This window comes from Protopterus annectens, chromosome 6.part1 (genome assembly GCF_019279795.1).
Source record: "Protopterus annectens isolate FY-2018-M chromosome 6.part1, PAN1.0, whole genome shotgun sequence".
Lineage (NCBI taxonomy): Eukaryota > Metazoa > Chordata > Ceratodontiformes > Protopteridae > Protopterus > Protopterus annectens.
The window spans coordinates 69,574,798-69,596,033 of record NC_056738.1 but is presented as its reverse complement, the minus strand read 5'-3'; the positions used below and the strand labels follow the sequence as shown (position 1 = coordinate 69,596,033).

At 38.8% G+C, this 21,236-nt stretch overlaps 1 protein-coding gene across 1 annotated transcript in view; it reads right to left on the bottom strand.

The window, feature by feature from the left end:
- The window catches only part of PHGDH (phosphoglycerate dehydrogenase), a 376,392-nt gene that overhangs the window by 158,761 nt on the left and 196,395 nt on the right, over nt 1–21,236 (bottom strand). Inside the window, exon 8 of the mRNA XM_044075497.1 lies at nt 6,392–6,544. Coding sequence (XP_043931432.1) covers nt 6,392–6,544 — 153 coding nt within the window. The remainder of the gene's footprint in view (nt 1–6,391; nt 6,545–21,236) is intronic.

Genomic DNA, 21,236 nt, shown 5'->3' with positions numbered 1-21,236 from the left:
TCTGTGTCATGCTCCCAGACTACCCACTGGTGAGTGTTCTGTTTGTGGACGTGCTTTCCCGTATGTAGATAGTGGGTGCTGAAAATGTAGTTTGAAAGGGTGGTTATAAAAGCATGTAAAACATATAGTTCACTTTTTTAAGATGCATTTCAAATGTGTGCCCCACCTATCGATATAATAAGAATAATAAAGTAATTAAGTAAGTTCCGATTTACAGCCTCTAGCCATGTTCTTGTCTGTGCTCAGTTCTAGTCAGTATTGCATTCGGTGGGGTGCAAGCAGGTACGGGAACTCTTACAGTGCTACATATCCAATAGAAAAATCCAACATATGAGACATTAATAAAACATAAACAGCAAGTTTTCACAGAAGAGGAATATGAATACAAGTTACAATTAATGATTATCAGGATCCCCGCCAACTCTGCATTGCATTATGTAGAATGTGACAGATCAGATCATGCAATCGTGAACAGTGGAATTAATTAATACGTTGTGTAGTGATTCTGCTTACTATTATTTTTCTTTTTTTCTTTTCAAGAATTATCATTTAATCAGATATAAATAATACAGGTAAGAGAGGAAAAGTCCAGATTTACGGGCACGTGTATTCATTGTTATTAACTCAGGTTTTGGAACCGCATTTCCACTGTTGCCCCGATAACGGAAAAGTACCAAAGATAATTTATCCGATGTAAACAATGTGGCTAAAATGTCAAGAATATTACAAAGACGGGAGCAATTTAACATAAGTTATGGGAAGGAAGTTTAAATGGTCTGCAGATAAAGTGTGCTTAATAATTAATTATATAAAATGGCAGGAAATCTACCTAGAGTATCAAATGCTTTTTGATAAAATAAAGCTCCTCAGCCTCTCTAGATAAATCTCCATATTCCCTTCCTAGTTTTAAGACCAATAGCTCCAGTTTCCCTTGCTTTACTTCACAATTCAACCACCACAGTACATTTTATCCTTTCTTAAATATACACTGCTAATCCCAACTTCCTCTGTTCTTACTGCCTCTTCTGTGAAATTTAAATCCAAGTAATACCATGCTAGCCACAGTTTAACCGTTAGAGCCACTCACTCATAAGAGTGAAGTGAACAAATGGTGCAGCGTAACGACTGTTTATCTGCTCTTTTGGGTTGGTGGTAGAAGTGTGAAGATGGGTAGGGTTGGGAAAATGGAGAAACTACTGCATTACTAGTAGTGCAGGTAACTTTGTTTCATTCATCTGTTAATAATGTAAACTAACTAAACATAAAAGCCTCTTTTCAGAGATAGATGAAGAGCTGCTCAGTCAGAAAATCTGCAAGATGAAGCTCATTTTTACCTCAAAAATCCTGAGGTATATAAGCTGTGTTCGTGATGCCATGCTATTAGGAAGCATGGTGGTCACAGGAAAGACTTTAGGGCACCCGCAATGTAGCATTTCTTTGTATAAAGATCACCAATTTAATTTAAATCACCCAGTTTCTACTTCAGTTTCTATTGTGAATGTACACAGCAGTCCACATTATAAATTATAAAAAAAGGCTAAAGAATCAAGTGAAAACCAAACTGCTAAATAAGCAGTTTTAAAACATGTATGTGTTGCATACTAATCTCAGTCTGACTTCGAGAGAGTCACTCTCTCGATTAGACTGGGCGTGTATAAAAACACAGACAAAATCTGGAAGAATTTACTAGACAATTTGTAAACATTAAGAAGTATAACATCTTACAAAAAAGGTAACCTATAAAATAAACGGGGTTGTGCATAAAGATAAGGTAGTCAACATTAAACATCTGACAGAACAAATAAAAAAGACATGATACTTTAAAGTTTATAGGGGCTTACAGGCATCACTAACACAAATAAACGGCCATTGTCAAATGCTTCTTCTATAAATGTTATGGCTCTGATAACATAAATCCTCAAGTTGCGAGTAGGGAGCAAACAATTCAATTCTCCATGTGTGTCCATTCCTTCTGATGTGTGTATTTCTATCAGCACTCCTATAATTTAACATCACATTCCTTAAAATACTAAATACAAGCCACTGCTATTATGTATTTAGTTAGTTTACCAGGGTAGTACATCGATAACAACACATAAAGGGCACATTTATTTAAAGTGCTTGTTTTAAACACGCAAAAACACTTAATACAGCCATTACTTGATCAACCACAGTATGCAGTTTAATTTTCAATTGATCTTTCCTGGGATTCAGAAACATTCGCCTCACTGCAGTAGACAATGCAATGTAACAAGCAGCCACATGCAGATTATGTGCGACTGAAAGATGCATTCAGTGTGAGCAGTGGAGACTAAGCTGCAGAGCTGCTTGCCATACCTCTTACCTGTAGAAGGTAACACCTACTGTGATCACATGCAAGAGATATGCAGTCACCCCCAAAAATACCAAGTTCATGTTACACACGTGTGCCCCATGGAAATGCTATATACATACATATACATATATATATATATATATATATATATATATATATATATATATATATATATATATATATATACATATATATATATATATATATATATATATATATATATATAAAATGTGCTGGCCTGACTCATTTAAGAGCTACAAATACTTTTGGCTGTGCCTCCCAGTGACCATCTAAGCTAAGCACTTGTGCATAACTCCTCTGTGATTCTCTAACCACTTTTTCCTTGTTAAAACATTTAACATGCAGGCACATTTTCCAGCAGCAAGTATTTCTACAAACATTAAATTACATCTGTAAGGAAAATGCTACATATATCTTCAATAAGTGACATTTCTGTTTTCCTCAGGGTTGGTTGTCTTCACCAGGAGACGTTCATATTCTCAATACAGCTCTAGGTCTTCAACTATAGTGTGAGGAGTCTCTACACAGCTGCCTGGGTTTATATCAAGCTAATTCAGGCCTCTGAGCTTAATGTTTGTGCAAATGAGGATTCAGCTCATGAATGTCTGTGAATCACTCATTCTATGCATCATGTCTGTAAGCAGCTGTGAATACAAGTCTACACAGCATCATCGCATACCTGAACACCTAAAAGGTGCATTGTACATGTGTGGGCATTGTATTTTTAGAAGAGGGTTTCCTGCATCTTCTTGTTTAAAACTGATAGGCATGAGCTTGACAAACACCATGGTCTTTGTAACATTGTACTGTAAAGCTGAACTGTATCTTCCATTTTATACCTTCTATCCCCCTGTCCATTGTCCATGTGGAACCCAGTCACTGACCAAGCTACTGGGTTCCTGTACAATGTATGAACATTCTCGCAATGGGAAGCAGGTGTGATTGCAAGATGGCAGCTATTATTCTCTGGTAAGAGTCCAAGTAAATAGCTTTAGATAGCAATGACGCTAGCAGGATGCCATCAATATGATGATTGCAAGAGACCAAAACCTTTCTCCATACAGACTATTGTGACTGTTTGCTGGGGGACTTTTAACAGGGTTGAATGTATATGGTGGATGCCTGACAGTTCCACTAAGAAAAATTACTGATTTCACTAGAACTTCCTGTACTGACAAGTAGTACACGGATCACTTCAGTGGCATAAACAGGTGTTCTCTAAAACTTCTTCAGAGTGAGAACTTTTGAGAAGTACTACAAGTTTTTCTTTTTATTTTATCCTATGCTGTACTTGTGTATCTCTGGTTTTCCACAGCCAGGGTGCCAAAGCAGAGAATTATCAACTGTACATGAGGAGGCAGAACCACCTTTCCAGCTGCAGTTGCAGGGGGTGAGTACACTGGTTTTATACTCTACAGTAACATGTTATAGTTCTCACCTTTATCAGTATATGACAAACACCCATAACATATTTCAACTTCTTAGGCATCTTAATTGTAGGGAATATATACAGTAAACTCTCAGTTAACTGGAACTCAAGCAACCGGCAAAAAAAAAAAAAAAAAAAAAAAAATCAAAGAAATACAGTGCAATTTTCATGAGTTGCACTCCCCCCTGCAGAAACATACCTTATGTTTTTAGAGTTTTTAGAAAGGAAGATAGGAATACATTCCCTCTCTCCCCAACCTGAGAACAAGTCAAACCAAACAAATAGTATAGGGTACAGTATTAATCAGACCTATTTTTAATAGTAACTCTCAAGCAACCGGAAAATAGTTATCCAGCATCTACCAATCCCCATGGGTGCCAGTTAACTGCATAACCTTTTGGTTGGTATGTGTAGCCTGTCGGCTGATTCAGTCAGTCAGTTAGGTGTTTGCAGTAGTCTGTTGGTATATGTGCTTGCTAATTCCTTGATGTTTGATGTTAGTAGTATTGCCAAAGTGGCTCAACTAGTAAAACATTAACTCTTTATGGGGCATAAGGTTGTAGGTTCTCCTGCCACAACAGGTGCTTTGTTTCATTCACATTAAATACACACACACACACACACACACACACACACACACACACACACACACACACACACACACACACACTACAGTATAAGTGGAGGATTCCAAGTGTGCTGTCCTCTGCATGGGACTTCAATGAGGTCCCATTTGCCTGACTTTGTGGTAACTGCATTATGATAAACAAGATAATTTCTACAGTACACATGGAAAAATGCCTACATATTCCCATGCAGGGACATTACTATAGTTCATCCAAGTATAGCACACTTCATTGGTCAGTCAAAGGCAGTGTAGTTGCACATACAACTAATTCAGTTTACGCAGGTTGCAAATATCGGCTTACATATGTCTGCATTTGTAGTACATCCCTGTTACTGTCACTAATGTTTTATCATTAACTCAGGTACATCTGCAGTTGTCTAATGTGTTTTCAATAGTTCTAGTTCATAGTATTTTTGCATTTTTCTCCACTTTCCTCTTTGCTGCAATCCTTACTGTTGATTAAGTTTTTGGGTTGTTTAGTTGTTTCAGTCCATTTATTTTCTTTTCTATACATCAGCATCTATAACAGTGCCTGTGGCTCTGTTGTACACAACCAGACCCAAATGACCACCACCATGACCTGCACCAATACCCCCGTCTGCCAAGGCTGCCTCCTCAGAAGTACCCGAGGAGGAAGCAAATGAGCCCTCTAACCTTGCTCTTGGTGAGGCTTCACTAATCAATGGTGTGACTATTAGGGTGAGGACCCTTCAATATACAAAGCCAGCTTGCTAAGGTGATGGGGTGCTGGTGGTCTGGTATCTTGATGCACACAACAGCCACCTGGAAAGACTTCTCTGCCCACCACCGGCTGCACCAGAGCCATGACCAACTGGTGGGTGCCCAAGACTTTCACTGGGTCTGACACTGGCAGGGTGGCACTGCTGATAATACCTACCCTATCCCCATACCAGTGTTCCCCTCCTTTGTGTCTATGTCCTCCCTTGGTTGATGTACAATCCTCCGTATCACCACAGTCTTCCCTCTGTTTCAGATGTCTCCTCATATACTGTGCTCCCCCACCTACAGTGTGCCAACACCTTTGAGTCTTCTCCCTCTAGGCTTGTGCACATACATCTGCCACCTTCCCTAACCCCCCTTAAAATTCTTTTAGTTTCCCTTACTGCTGACCCTACCTTACCTTTTTGCTATATAAAAAATTGGCACCCCCCCCCCCCCCAAAAATCCTAATTTCTCCTTTCCCATCTTGTTCATTCCTTAGCAGTTTGCTTTACGTGCATCCCTCTGGTTGCTTCCCCTTTTTCATAACCATCTTATAATCCCATTCCACCCTTTAATCCAATCAAAAAATAGATTAAACCAGTGCTGCGAGTCCTTTACAGCTGATGGCTGCCTTTTCCATCTCGTCTCTTCAGTGCTTGCACAAATGCATAGAGCCAAATTACACGAACACACATGTCATGTTCCTTTGGGTTTGTCATTGCATTTTTTAGCCACCAATGGGGAATAAGTGACCTCACCACAGACCCTGTTCTGGCAGGGCAAGTGTTTTTTTTAATTAGATGCAGTGTTCATAAAACATTTTCACTATGTTATTTGTCAGTGTGATTAAGGCCAGCTCACTCCCAATAGGTAAACAGTGACTAGCCTGGCACAATCAAAGCTGCCATAAATCTGAATCCCAGGGCAAACGTTTTGGTACAGTCACACTGACTGTGGTTCAGTGCCCTGCAACTCAAGAATCCAGATTGTTGACACATTCCCAAACTTCTTTCAATGCAACTAATTAACTCCCTACACACACAGTGGAGTGATGCAGAAAGTGTACTTAAAAAAATCAGTCTTGGCAAAAACAAATAATTTTACAGCACCAGGTGAGACTGACTGATATTAACAAGCATTAAGCATTTTGTCTACTTAACTGTATTTAATATGATAGTCTGTTTGGCAACTATTTTCTTAAAACACTACATCTTAATGTTATCAAAACATACAAGAATCAAAAGTTAACACATACTGCTCCAAATAATGACTTGCCCTTGATCATGTCCACAATTTGGACTGCAATATCTTCCCCACAGCGAGTCTGGGCTTCTCTAGTGCTAGCACCAAGATGTGGACAGCAGATCATGTTGGGATGCTGAATGAGAGCCACATTTTTTGGTGGTTCCTTGCAAAAGAAAAAAAAAAACAGCATCAACAAATCTGGCAAGACTACATTCCCAGTGCATTTCAATAATCTGTTTTATTCAATAATATACCACGAGAGCAAGAAAGTTCCATCACAATTTACTGCAATGTTAGCTCAAAATTTCGAGTCACACCTATTAAACGCTTGCTGTCAGATGTACTCCATAAAAGTCTTTGTCAAAAGTTTTAGTTAATCTGAAATAAAAAGGATACTCACTGAAGTAGCTCAATTACTCTGTTAAAAAATGACTGCATTAAGAACTTTACTTTTTACCATAAGAAATCAGCAAAACCTCTGGGTGCCTACACAGAAAACCTCATTGCTTGACAAAGTCACTTTGGGTGAGATTCTTAAAGGTTACCACAAAGGGTAAGCCCACTTTACCCTTTGGGGTAACCATTTCTGATTCAGAGACAGTCCTACTGTGGTGCTATACCACAAAGGGTACAGCATCAAGGTGAGCTGAGTTTGTGGCCTACCACATATGCTAATGAGGAATTCTAATTAGCAGTATGTATTCACTAAGAAATGCCTGTGGTAAGGTAGTTACGTAGGTGAGCGAATGCACAAGTCAGCTTGGTCAGCTGTGCTAATGCACAAGGCCAAACATTTGCCATCTTGTTCAGATAAGCCCTCTAGCCTTGCCCTTGGTGAGGCTTCACTAGTCAATGGTGTGACCATTAGTGTGAGGACCCTTCATCACACAAATCCAGCTTGCTAAGTTGATGGGGTGCTGGTGGTCTGATATCTTGAAGCACACAACAGCCACCTGGAAAGACTTCTCTGCCCACCACTGGCTGCACCAGAGCCATGACCAACTGGTGGGTGCCCGAGACTTTCACTGGGTCTGACACTGGCAGGGTGGCACTGCTGATAAAACCTACCCTATTCCCATAACAAAGAGTGAGACTGCGTTAGAGTGCTGGGGAGTTTTGCAGACAGGTGGTGGTGGTGTGCGCATCCATGTGTGAATGAATGCAAAGAAATAAGATTTCAGGTGTGTGTGTGTGTGTGCCTGCCTAGGTGGATGCAGTAGGGAGATAGGTAGGGTAGGGGTGTGCACACCCATGTGTGTGATCAGGTGTGGAGTGTGTGTGTGTCATACATATACAAATGCATGAATATGAGTGTATGTGGGGGGGACTTTAATACCTTTAAAGTCTCCTAGACTAATGAGCAAAAACTGCAATATTTTTTGAACCGCACAAGAATTACTTTATTAATATATTAAGTGCTTTCATCTCAAAATTGTAACAGACTTTATCTCAATGAAAAGTAAATATTAAAATCACAATATAAAAAGATGTCACATGTACAAAAACAACCAAACTGTATTGTATTTATTACGTAGAACACAGTTGATGGATATACTTTCAATTAATCTTGGTTTCTTGTCCTCTTGTAAAAGTAACAGCAAATACACCTCCCTAGTCAAGAGTTTGCCAATTACCACCACACATTATATTTCCCCACTTTATCAGTAACAAAAAACAAACTTGTTGAAATTTTTACAAATACTACTATGCTTGGCTAAAGCATTGGAAGCATCAGCTTTCCCGATAGCATACAAGTGTCGGCGGACACAGTTTAAACATGTTCTTTGCCTCCCTATCTTAAAATGCTGGACAGGAAACACATGTTGCAAAATATACAATACCAACAGTAATACAATGAAAGTGTTCCTTAGAGTAAAGTGCTACTTCTCACTATTTGCCATGACAAACTTGCCAGCATTCATGTATTTACACATATTGTATGTTCCACACACAATAGGCCCTATTTTTTCATATTTACAGACCCTGAGTGATGTCATCAGGAGGACAGTTCTGCAGTAACATTGGTATGTTGATGACTTGCATCTTTATGTCTTCTTCCCACAGGACTCTGTCACTTGCGAACTACTAGTATATGACCTTGGCTGTAATCAGTGGATAGCTGGTAACCTGCTCAAGCTCAGCATGACCAACAGAGTTGCTACTGGCTTACATGCCACTCTCAGGCACCCAAATCTCCCCCATCCTTGAGTCCCTATATTACAGGTGGGATGAGCGGCTGGGATTTGTCTCTAAGGTGCCTGATTTAGAGTGACTCCTGATAACAGACTACTACTACTAAAGGACCAGCTGTCATCTATTTTAAGTCCTATGTGTCTAAGGAACATTGCCTGAATCAAGGACCTTTCACCACTTCATAACATGACTGTAGGTGCAGTTTCTCTGCTTTCTTCATGCCTTGACTACTGCAACTCCCTGTGGTGTTTTCAGACTATACACTCAGTCACTTGCAGCCAATACATATCTCTGCAACTTGGTTAAAGGCACTTTATTCTACTTCTTTGGAGCCTCTCCTTATTACCTGTTTGAACTCTCACAATCTACCAAGTTTTCATCTCGACTTTCCTTGCCTATGTGTTATACTTTCCTGCCCATCCCTCCATATATATATATATATATATATATATATATATATATATATATATATATATATATATATATATATATATATATATATATATATAGGAGGGGGAAACCCTAGAAACCAGGGAGAGTATTACAATTATAACTTCCTACAACTCAAACTTTTTTCTAGTCAAACTCATTCAGATCCTTTTCTCTACTCTATCCACCTTCCTCCTCCCTTATCAGCTTCTGCTCTCCTTGTCATCTCTACCTGCCACAGCTCCGAATATGTTCGGAAAAAAAACATACTGCATTTTGTACATTTAAATGTCAATCTTGTAAAGAATTTTTAGCTGCTATATATATATATATATATATATATATATATATATATATATATATACTTTACTAAATTCTATGTATGTCCATATGTTTCTGCATCCTAAAACAACAAGCACGTAAACCAAGCATTAAGTTTTAGAGCTTTCATCCAAGGAGTTCATCAGAAGTCCTTTATGGTGGATGAAAGCACTAAAACCTTTTTTGCTTGCCATTTTTTGAAGTGCTTTTATGTGGCACTTCTCTAACTTATCATTTGAAATATCTGTATGTTATACAACTATTGTGGAGCTTTCCTCACCAGGCCTCTACTGAAAATAAAAATCTGCCAGTCAGAATATCTTGATAACAAATACAATAAATACATAAACAGAATAACAGTTTAGTAAAATGAAAGAGGTATGGGAGGGGGACACCAGACACTAGGCAAAGAGCTTTGAACTCTGCACCCTCAGCACACAAAGCAACTTATTAACAATGCAGAGCTTTAGTCCTCTGTATCACTGCTAGACACTAGGGATACTCTAAACTGCACCTCAAATCACTGAAACGCAGCATAACAAAAATGGTGGAAAATGTTCCTTATCATCCTAAAGATTTAGTCTGTTGCACTAAACGAGAAGGCCTGTGTTAGTGACTTTTGTAAACTATAGCAAGTATGAAACTCAAAGTCTGGTATTATTGGCTGATTGTAACTATACACAAGGGCAAACTCAAGCACAGTTGTGAAGGATGAGGGGGAGGGGGGGGGGGAGACTGAAAGACCATGCTGAATACTTCAGGACAAAGCAGAGTGGAATACTAGATGACACCAGGAACATTTTTTTCAATATTACCCGAAGGCACTTACAATTTTCACATAGCAACAGCTAAGGTATCACCATGTGATTATCAAACTATAAGAAGAATGAAACTATCTGGCATTACTGACCGACTATAAATGCACATGACTTACAAGGGGTAAGGGAAAAAATAAAGAGCATGCATCAGAGATGTTCTGTGTGTTTTAGTGTGCATGTGTGTGGGAGAGTGAATGTGGGGAAAGAGCCTTTCCCAACATGAGGCATGAGCTGCCAGTAGTGATTAGGTGATTCATACTTTTAGTATTTGCTCATGATTCAGAGATATGCAAATTAACTGATAATGATTTATTTCCTTATTGGGGCTAACATGTCTGGGATGCATTTTCCACAGTCAAGGAAATGGTCCATTTTGGCCATAGCCTTTATTGTCAGTCTAAGCAAGGAAGTCTTCAATGCCTTGAAGGCCCTAAAAGTTAACATACTTACGGTTACAGACATTTTTTTTTTTTTTCAAGTCCTTTTCCCCAGTAGGATACAGCCTCTTACTCCACGTCTAGTTCTTCAGTGGTCAACTTCCAACAAGGCTTGACGGAGAATGCAAGTCAACTACTGTTCTCCACGGCATTTTCTTAACACAAGCTCAATGTATGTACTCAGCTAGAAAAAGACTGGTGAAATTTACTAGGAATCACCAAATCAAAGAGCTAGAATCAACCCCAATGGTTATGGACTTGATGCTTGTGAAAGATTTGACAAGCATTCCTTGCAATTATGCAACCAGAGCAGCACAATGATCAAGTAAGGACTGCTAGCATCACAAGTCATACTACAGCTATTGAGAACATGGCCTGGTATTTTCCTTGCATTTTGAAAGTTGCTCTGTTCAGTTTTAGTTAAAAAAAAAAAAAACAAAAAAAAACATGTATACAACAAAAGTGCACCTGTTTTCCATTATTTTCCTTTTGGGGTCCATCATTACAAGGCATCTCAGGAGGATGTACGGAAAAAGGAAAGCAACTAAACATGAAAATGCCTAAGATGATAATGCAAATAAATTCTTTACTATCCATTCTACTTTTTTTCTTTTAAAGTTAATACTTTTCCATGGTTCTCTCTTGCAGTTCAGACGTTTAGAAATTGCAACAGGTGTAATTTCTTTGCTAATCTTTACCTTTCTTACCTGGGATTTACTTCTCTTTCCCATATCACTTTTAATAAAGAAATATTTTTCAGTTAAGTAATTTTGTTTTCAAATGTCTTGTGAATCTTTCTGCCCTTCCTCTCTCCCTTTTTAAATTATTACCTCTACTCTATTAGACTAGTTTATATCTACAGCCTGTTCTTGAAGCTTTTACTTACATCTCAAATGGTACATTTCCTTTTCTTTCCATTTCCACTTGTGCGACTTTCACTATAATTACTTCTTTTCATGTCTCATCTTCTTTTCAACTTGCTAAATCTGTTGCTATTCTCTGTGCACATCTAACTACATCCCTTTAACCATGGATCCAATTCAGTGTGTTAGTTGTTGGATCTGACCTCAGTGCCTTATATCAGAGTACTGGATCCAAAAGCTCTGACTCCTCCCCTAGCCACGATTCCCTTGCTTTCCACCTGTTCAACCAGACGTGTCCTCTTGAGAGCTCCAAGCATTTATGATTAGTGAAAGCAAAAAATTTGTTAACACTTTCTGCTCCTCCCTTTCCTTATAATATTGCTACTTAGAGTTAGGATTAGGTTACTTTTTAGGGTTAGTGTAGGTAGTTTTTACTATTTACATCTTTGTATGATGGTGCTACCTTTGTAGAAATTTCTAGTAGTGTTGTTACTTACCTTTCAGCCTCTTATCATACAGTCAAAGCTATAGATATTAGAGTTATAGTCTTTCTAACTTAGGACAAGTACCGTTTTCTCTGCTGAGATCTATTGATATTTTTCATACTGAGACCCCCATTCCCTTTAGGTCTATTGTTTAGGTGCTTCTCATCTTCAAGACAGTGGTAGTATCTGTGCTGCCTTCAGATCCAGAGCCCTCCATGGGAGGAAAGAAAAATGAATACTCCAAGGATTTGCTTACCCTCAGACAAGGTCTACCATGATGTTCCTCTGACGTTAGACAGCCTTCTACAGCTCCCGCTACTGAAAACAAAGGAAAAGGAGAAAAACATATATAAGGAAAAACACCAAGAGATATCAGCAGATGAAAAAAGAAAGGAAGACAAAAAGTCAGAAGTCTAGAAAAAGGTCTCTGGATTCATCTAATCTCCTGGGTCCAGCACATCAAGTTGTCTAGACAGTCGGATCTGCATCCCACATCTGAACTCTCTAACAAAAACATTTTTCTGCGGGCCTAATCAGCCTCAGGTTACATTCACCAATACTTCAGGACAAGCTACCTTCAATACCTGTGTCTGTAGCTTCATCATCAAGGTCTGGTCCGTCCACTAAAAGTCTTACTGAGATGGATGTCGGCTGGATGATAACATTTTTGAGGACACAGATTCAGCTGGTGGTCCTTCTAGCACCATCCTCCACAGGTGGGCAGGAACAGGTCCATCACACCTCATTCTGACAGACTCCTTTCTCTGAGCTTAAGTTCATGGGTCTGAACCCTTCTGGTGCAGCTTCACTGGACCCAGTAGTCTTGAAGAATTCCGCTTCAGCTTCTTTCCTTACTCTTGACTCTGATGCCTTCAGGTCTAGATGACCACCCAGAATCAAAGTGCTGAGATCGGAGCTCTGACGTTGCAGTCAACTTCAAAGTTTTCAGTGCCATTCCTTCCCCTGGGTGCTTTGGCACTTGACAACTCGGCTTTAAAGTCCTCCTTGGAAATTACCTGTATTGAAGTTGGAAAACTTCAAAATCAGCTGACAGAGGAAGTTTTTCCTAGACTCCAATGGCAAGCTTGACTTTTGAAGCTGTGGACAGGGCTTTGGCTGGGCCAAGAAGACAGTTGTGTTTACTGAGTTTGGATCCATTTCGATTCCCAATGTATCTTGTGCCTCATTCTTCTCATTCAAGTTGACGGGGGCAGACAAATCCATCTGGCTTTGAGACAGCTCAAAGTTTGAGCTCCACGTGTGATTATGACATACCTGTCAGAGCCCCAGAGACACATTCCATGAAAGAGGACAAGCAAATGGAAGCATATAGACTCCTTGTCTGAGTCTGTCACATAAGACATAGAATTAGATGAAGAAGAAGGACCCCCCCAGAGGATGTCGCCTTTGGGGACATACTAGAAACGGATGAAGCAAGGGGGGATGGTGCACTGAAGCTCTTTATGATGAGTCCATATTCCTTGAAGCTTTTCGGTCTGGCCCATTGGCATCCTGGGTGTTCTCACCTCCTGATGACTTAATAGACCTTATTGCTCAAAAGTCTTGAAAGGAACCTGATGTGACAGACCCCCTTCCTAAAAAAATGGACAGAATTTTAACAGCCCCAAAGGACTGTAAACATTAGACTAAAGGCCTTCAGTAGATGCCATGGTGGTAGCAGCAGCCATGAAGAAGGAATGTTCTTCTCCTAACAGAGTCCAGGGTGTTTGAGAGACTAGGGAAATGGACTTGTACTTCTGTGACCTTTGCACTTTGAGTGCTGAATTGTCTGGCACATTTGATTTCAAAGGGATTTGATCAAGGAGGTTTCCAAGTCTCTTTCGGGTAACTTACTACCGGACATCCAAAAACACAGACACCCAATGTCTCCTCTACAACCCACATCTAATGTAGCTATGCAACTGTAATGAAATGCAGCTGATGGCACATCAAGAGCAGCCAGCACAGATTTTACAATGTGTTGCCATGCCTGGACGCGGCTACGCAATTTCGCGGAAAGCTTCAAGGTGTCCTTTATAAATGCTCCCTTTAAAAGTTCCACTCTGTTTCCACCCAAGGTAAAGTAAATGCTTAACAGGAGCAAACAAGAAGGTATGATCCAGTCTGCCTTGCGAATCTATTTCTCCACTCCACAGAGATCCTTTTTCCAGGAATCAAGGGGGAGGTAAGAAAATGTAGTTCAAAAAAAATCACAGGTTTTCACCATGACGCTCCTACACAGCATACATACATAGAGTAAACAAACTTGATCTGGGGTAAATCAGAAGGATTGTGGGTAGTAGAGGAGTAAGAGATCTTGGATACAATACTCTAAGGTGTCAACGTCAGATCTGGCTGGATCCAAAAACCCAAACATTAAACCGGCTGAAAATGAGACAACACAGATTTATTATTATGTTAAGTACGTAACTTTCGTATGTACTCCTTTTCCTACCTCATTCTTCACCTGCCCTTGTCCGTGTGCTTCTTACATATCATTTATTAGTTTTCCTTTGTTTATACACTGCCTTCTGTTAGTTCCACTTAGTACTGTACAGCCCCAGTGTATACATTAAATGAATATGTACTATTTGTATGACGTCATAAGCTACAAAATATCAAGTACATAAAACTTTTAACAAACTGACCTTTGACACACATCAACACCACAATAAAATCAGTGAACAGAAAGCTAGGCTCCCTTTACAGGATTAAATCCTTCCTTACTCCTACAGCTAGAACTACTATTGCCCACACCCATCTTATCTCTTCCCTCCTCTATGCCTCACCCATTTATACCAATCTTTCTAAAAATAACCTCAACAAACTTGCACCTCTTACAATAATATTGCCAGATTTGCCACAAGCTCCCATTTAGAACCCACCATTGTCACAATCTAGAACAACACGTACAAGATCCCTTATCATCCTAGTAATACTCCAATACTCACTAGCCTTATTACCCCCTACATACATCTTTCTACCCTACGCTCAGCAAATAAACTACTAGCATCATTACACAAGTCTTACAATAAGGCTGGGGGCTCTCAGTTCTCCAACACTGTGGGGAAAACTTGGAACCTGCTTCCCAGGGAACTCTCATCTTTCCTCTACACCACTTTTCAAAAAGCAACTCAAAGAATACCTTAAAAATCACTGGCTATGTCCATGCACCAACCCAGATTAATCACCTCCTTCCTTCATACTTTTTGTATACTTATTCCACTACTGCTATGCTTTGCCCTCCTTCCCATTAACCTCAGAATGTATTAGCAGTCAGCTAACAAAAGTTGGTACTAACTTGGCCTATCTTAGAAGGTACTGCAGAGCTTGTTCGTGATTAGCAAGCTCTCTATAGTATGTACTGGTCTCTACCTCTTAAATATGTGTTCACTATTATCTTGTATACATTTTTGTCATTGATATGATTGCTTAGCTACTATGCAAATAACTTGCATTGCCTAACCTTAAAAAATGTACTGTATCTGATATTGCTATTAAACTTTAGTGGAGCTTTTCTCCCCGGGCCTCTACTGAAAATGGACATATATCCAGTTGGAATAGCCCGGTCAACAAATGTAAAATAAATAAATAATAAATAAAGAGAAAGTAAGGACTTTCAAGTTTATGTAATACAGAACTATCCTCATTTCTTTCAAGTGGTCTTATAAAGCATGTAGGTACCTTCTGATTTAAGATGAAAAAGTTGCTCCAGTATGAATTAACCAGATGGATTTTTTTGTTTTATTTTTTTCTTTTTTTCCCTTTTTTATTTTTTTTTCCTGAAAAGCAGCATCTTGGCAGACTCATGAAAGACTTCCATACCTGGATCCCAAGAGCTGGAGGAGGAGCCAAAGTTCACAGCCATAAAACATAGTTGGAATAACTAATCTTGAACACCTAAGGTGATGAACAGGCAAGAAGTCCTGGGACAGGTCTGAACAAATCATATAGTGAGTTTTAGGAGTGAATAAAGGTATTGTAAAGCTGGAAGGAGCCAGTTTATCGTACAGTGGATGGTAAACCTCATAAATGTCTTTGTGACAAAAACGATACAGCTAATGAAATAAAGACCTGCTGCTGGCATCTTCCAACTGATGCCACTTTTTTATTCATCTTTTCAAAAGCATAAGGAGGCAAAACAAACATCTTATACATTAATTAGAGCAATAATTCTAAATTTTAGCAATTATATTTTAATACAAACTTTAAGCAGATGGCAGGTAATAGTCATCCTTTAAACAATGATGTTTTAGTACAACTCATTTATTTGCATTTAACACATTTATTTGCAGTATCAAGTTATACCCTCCAGCACATTAAAAAAGCTTTTCCGCCATACACAAAGAGAAAATGGTGCATGTTCTGTTTTCATACGATAAAGGAAATGCAGGGAATTCTACTTGTCTACCATACCACTTCCATCACAACACAAGAAAATCAAATGAAAATGCATAACCACCTTTAAAATACTTTAAAAAGCAAAACATATATGTAAAATAAAATAGTCTTGCACAAACAGAAATGAGCTTGGTGCAAGCATTCAAAAGTGGTAAACACGGTACATAACAAAAATACTAGAATACTAATTAAATTTACAGTAGCCTCCTTAATAATCTATAAAATATTCTCCTTCCTGATATTGCATAAATTAGATTTCACAACTTGTTAAATAACTCTGCTCCTCTGCTATATATATATATATATATATATATATATATATATATATATACATATATATATATATATATATATATATATATATATATATCACCTCAAATTTCCGTATCTGACACGCTCAAGTCAGATACATTTCTCAGTCAAACAAACAACTTTATTCAGTTTCAACAAACTTTAAGTTCACATAAAGTATACAATATATTCATAACTTCAGCTAGGCATTCTCTAGAATTCCATACAAAAACCTCACAAGACTAATTTATCTCCCTGTACAGAGATGGATTTGGTCCAAACATTCCAGACAGTGGTTGGGGAGCACTGGATTCCTCGATGTAGGCAGGAGTCATAAAACCACTGAAGTCCTTTAAACTGCAGGCAACAGGCCTAAAAATTAATACATTTAAAGGCATCTCATTCCCTTGCCAAATCCAGCAGAAAAGCTGTTTAGCCCACACACTTGAGACCAGACATCATACACACAGAATGCACAACAGAAGACAGAAGACTCTTCTCAACAGACTGATCAACAACCCATATCATAAAGGCATACACAGCTGGTAAAAAACAGCAAAGAGTGGTTCACATGCTTTAAACAAAGGTGCACTAAGACATACCGAGAATTTAAACACAAATCAAGAAACACCTGTCTAATATCAGGGCTGATTTTATAGATCTTATAGAAGGCTACGTCCCTCAACAAGTCTGTACTTAAACTGGATTATCCTAGAAGAAAATGTCCAGGTGACATTAAATCGCAAAAAAAGCCACTTCACAGGGGCATAAGCCTATGAAAGGCAGGCTAACCTTGTTGTGGGGTGCCAATACCTCTAGCGATTTTGAAGTGAAGCTGATGCTGGTGTACCATTCTTGATACTATGAGTGCTTAACAACAAAGTCATCAAGAGTAACTTGGATGCAACACGGCAGCCTGAGTGACCAAGCACCTGCTTAATGAACAAGGAATGCAAGTCTTTTGCCTTTTGGTGAAATCATATCTGGAAAGGAACAAACTTCACTTAAAAGCACACTTACTTTTATATATGTCCATGGTTATAACCCTTGGCTGTTTGAATCACTAGAGGATCAATTCAGCTTTATCACTGTCAAAGGTCTTCCTCAGAACATAACTCCTTTGCTTCAGCCAGTGGGCCAACAAGTCAGTTCAAGCCTTACGAACCTTTACACTAAAAGATGTCTGAAAATGTTTTAAGGCATCTGGAGGTGGACAAGAGCATGACATACAAGGAATCATCTTAAACTGTGTAAGAATGAATGAATGCATGCTAAAATGGTTTTAAAAGTATGCATTTTTCTTTTTTTTTTGCAGTGGGGGAAGCTCCCCCATACCCACCCCACATTAGAACAGACACACAGAATCTCTGTTGGCATGCACTTAGAAATGGCAACAACAGTAATTACTCAGAGGAAACAGCAAATGGGGAGGTCAACATCAGGGAGCTAAACTCCATGAGCTGAGTCTTCAACTCAGGAGGAGGTGGCGTACAGAAACCAAAAAATATATGCTCTAGTGAATTTCCTTCTCAATCGGCATCATTAATATCTCACTCATCATCTTTCAAGTCAGAACTGTTTCATCTGAACACCTCTCATATAATGACCCTTCTACATGATCAACTTCAAGTTTAAAGATGCAAAGTATTCCATATCTTCTTCAAAAATACTGTCACTCACTGCCAAGAAAAAAGACCTTTGAAATGGCTAGATGCAACCAGATTATAACCTAGACCTCGACTTTAGACAATGCTCCCTTATAGTATCAAAATATGCTCTGTTTAATCATATGTTCAGGAAATTCATAATCAGAATGAATACTTCTTTCAGCAAGTGAACACACTTTACCTGGTTACCACAGCTGAGAGAATATTTACGGTTTCACCCAATTTTCAAAATGAAACAGTGCAATCTTGGGGACCTCTTGTTCCACACCTGACATCAAAGAAAGTTGACAGGACTCAAGAATTTGTTTGTCTTTGTTAACTGGGAAAATCCAATTAATATTTCTTCCACCAGAAGACGACTCCAAGTCACTATCATGTCTTGGACATGTTCTGCTCAACTTTCACTGTGCACCCATAATCAAATTTATTATTCAGGCCCATACCTCTCAACCTCTTAGTACATGAAATCTGGACAAAGCCCAACAAAATGGCGAGACACAGGCCCCAAAATAGGGACATATTTTAAATATTGTGCTTAGAAAGTTGCTAGAGTAACAAGATTTGTTTCAACATACATTTTCTGAGGATTTGAAGTCTGAAAAATCAAATGTATATCATTACTTCGTGGCTTCAATCCTCACATCATCCCAGTGACTTGCCAGAAAACCACAAATTTTATGATGAACAAACCAAAAATATGAGCCAAAATTTTGGACAGTCTGTGCAAATCTGGAGAGTTCAGAGGTGTTCAGGCCTTATCCTGCAAATCAACCAGTCTGTGCCTTACCATGTACAATAGAACATCATTTTCCATCAACTGCCTTCTAACAGGATTTGTTTTTTTTTACTGAAAAGTGAGGACAGTGCCTAGGTTGATTTAAATCTATCATCATTCTGTTCAACATCCAGTCTCTTCACAAAATCAGAAAATTTAACTGCAACTTTCTTTTGTTACAGCAAAAGAAACTGAATATTTTCTTATGAAATGCATACCACCACTTTCAAACTTTCTTGGACACCATATGCCTTGGCTGCAATAAAATGCATGCAGTCAGCTTTTTGTAGATCAACCAATTTCTTTCAATTTTACAAGGGTGTATAAGATAATAAGTGCTATGCAAAATTTACATGTTGCTGAAGTCAATAATGAAAAATGGAAAGGTCTGTAGACTCCGTGAAAACGCTGAAACAAAGTGCATCATCTTCTATAGCCCAATGTACATCAATAAACCCTACAAAATGTTCATTTTATGTACTCTATTGACAACTGCTTCATGTCCTCTTAGCATTTTGCTTACAGAATAATGAAAGAAAAAAAGTTATGTATTTACCATAACCTTCCATTTGTGTTGTCCATTTTCATTCTTCCTCAACTGATGGGTTCGAATCAGGGAGTCAGATCTGACTCGGCAGCTTCTACCAGATCATCAGATCCAAGAACTCTTGGGCTCCTTCCTTTACCTATAATGCCCCACCAGCCTAACATACCTCAGATGAAGTTTGCTGCTCCTAGATATAAAGGGACAACCTATTACATAAATTAACAAAAGTAGAAAGAAAAAAGGAAGCTGGAGCTCAAACAAGGAACAGAGATTCCTGTAAAAACTATTACATCTTTTCAGAAGCAAAGGGAGGTGGCAGGTGGGCGAAAAGGGGTGGAAAAATGAAAATATACAACACAGATGGAACGTTATAGCGAGTACATAACTTTATTTGATGTCGTCCTTTTCATTCATTCCTCCACTGACTGGACAGAGTCCCCATCTACTGTAATTTGGGGAGGCCCTCATGGAAGGATATTCCAGAGTACTGCAAAGCCAAAGGCCGCTTTATTCCTGGAAATGAAATCTAATTTTTAACGAGCAATAAAGGTGCGAGAATTAGTCCAAGTTGCAGCTGCGCAAATGTCATCTAGCGAAGCCCTTGACCAAAAGGTTAAAGAAACTGCTAGAAACCTCATGGAATGAACCCTAGGAGGCTTTACCAATGTAACTTTGGATACTGGTTTGCCCAATCTGTTAGGAGAAAACAAAACAAATAGTTACTCAGTTTTCCTAAAGTTTTTGGTTCTGTGATGATAAAAGTGAAGTTGCCTGTTCACATCTAAAAGGTGGAACATATGCTCTCTCTTATTTAAAAAGTTAGTAAAGAAAACTGGTAGATTAATTATGTGGTTTATATTGGACTCAGAAGCTACCTTAGGCAAAAAAGATGGATTTGTTTGCAAGGTTACCCTGTCTTTGTGAAAAAATAGGCAAGGAGGGTTAGAAGATAGAACCTGGAGTTCAGATACTCATCTAGCTGATGTTATAGCGACCAGAAAAGTAGTTTTACAGGATAAAAATCTTAGTTCTGCTTTAGCTGATGATTTGAAAGGAGTTTGTATCAAGGCAAGAAGCTTGACAGTTAAATCATAAGGAAAAGTAGGATCCTTTAACAGGGGTCTAAGTAAAAAGGCTTTACTTCGCTTAGAAGAAGCTAAGGTAGAGTTATTCTTGCCCAGGTGGAAATTAGAAATGGCAGCCAATTGTACATTAATAGTTGAAAAACTAGCACCTTCATTAAAAATTGAAGCTAAAAGTTCAAGGATAGATGGCACAGATGCTGAAAAATGGTCCAGATCCTTGCTGAGGGCCCAACAAAACAAATCTCTTCCACTTAACTTTTGTAAATTCTTCTAGCAGAAGCTTTCTGAAAAGATAACAAGACATGACATACCAGGAAGGAGAGCCTGGACTGTCTAGAAAACAATGGATTTGGGGAAATCATGTGGTCAGTTTGAGGCCTGTTAATTCTGGATGAGACATACTTGTCAGGTGAGAGAGAAGGTCTAGAGTGAGATCCAGTACCCACTGTGGATGTAGAAGATGAGGCTAGAGGAAATGAAACCAGATCTGACAAGACCAGAAGGGTGCAGTGAGGATAACTGTGCTCTTCCGCCAGAATGCTT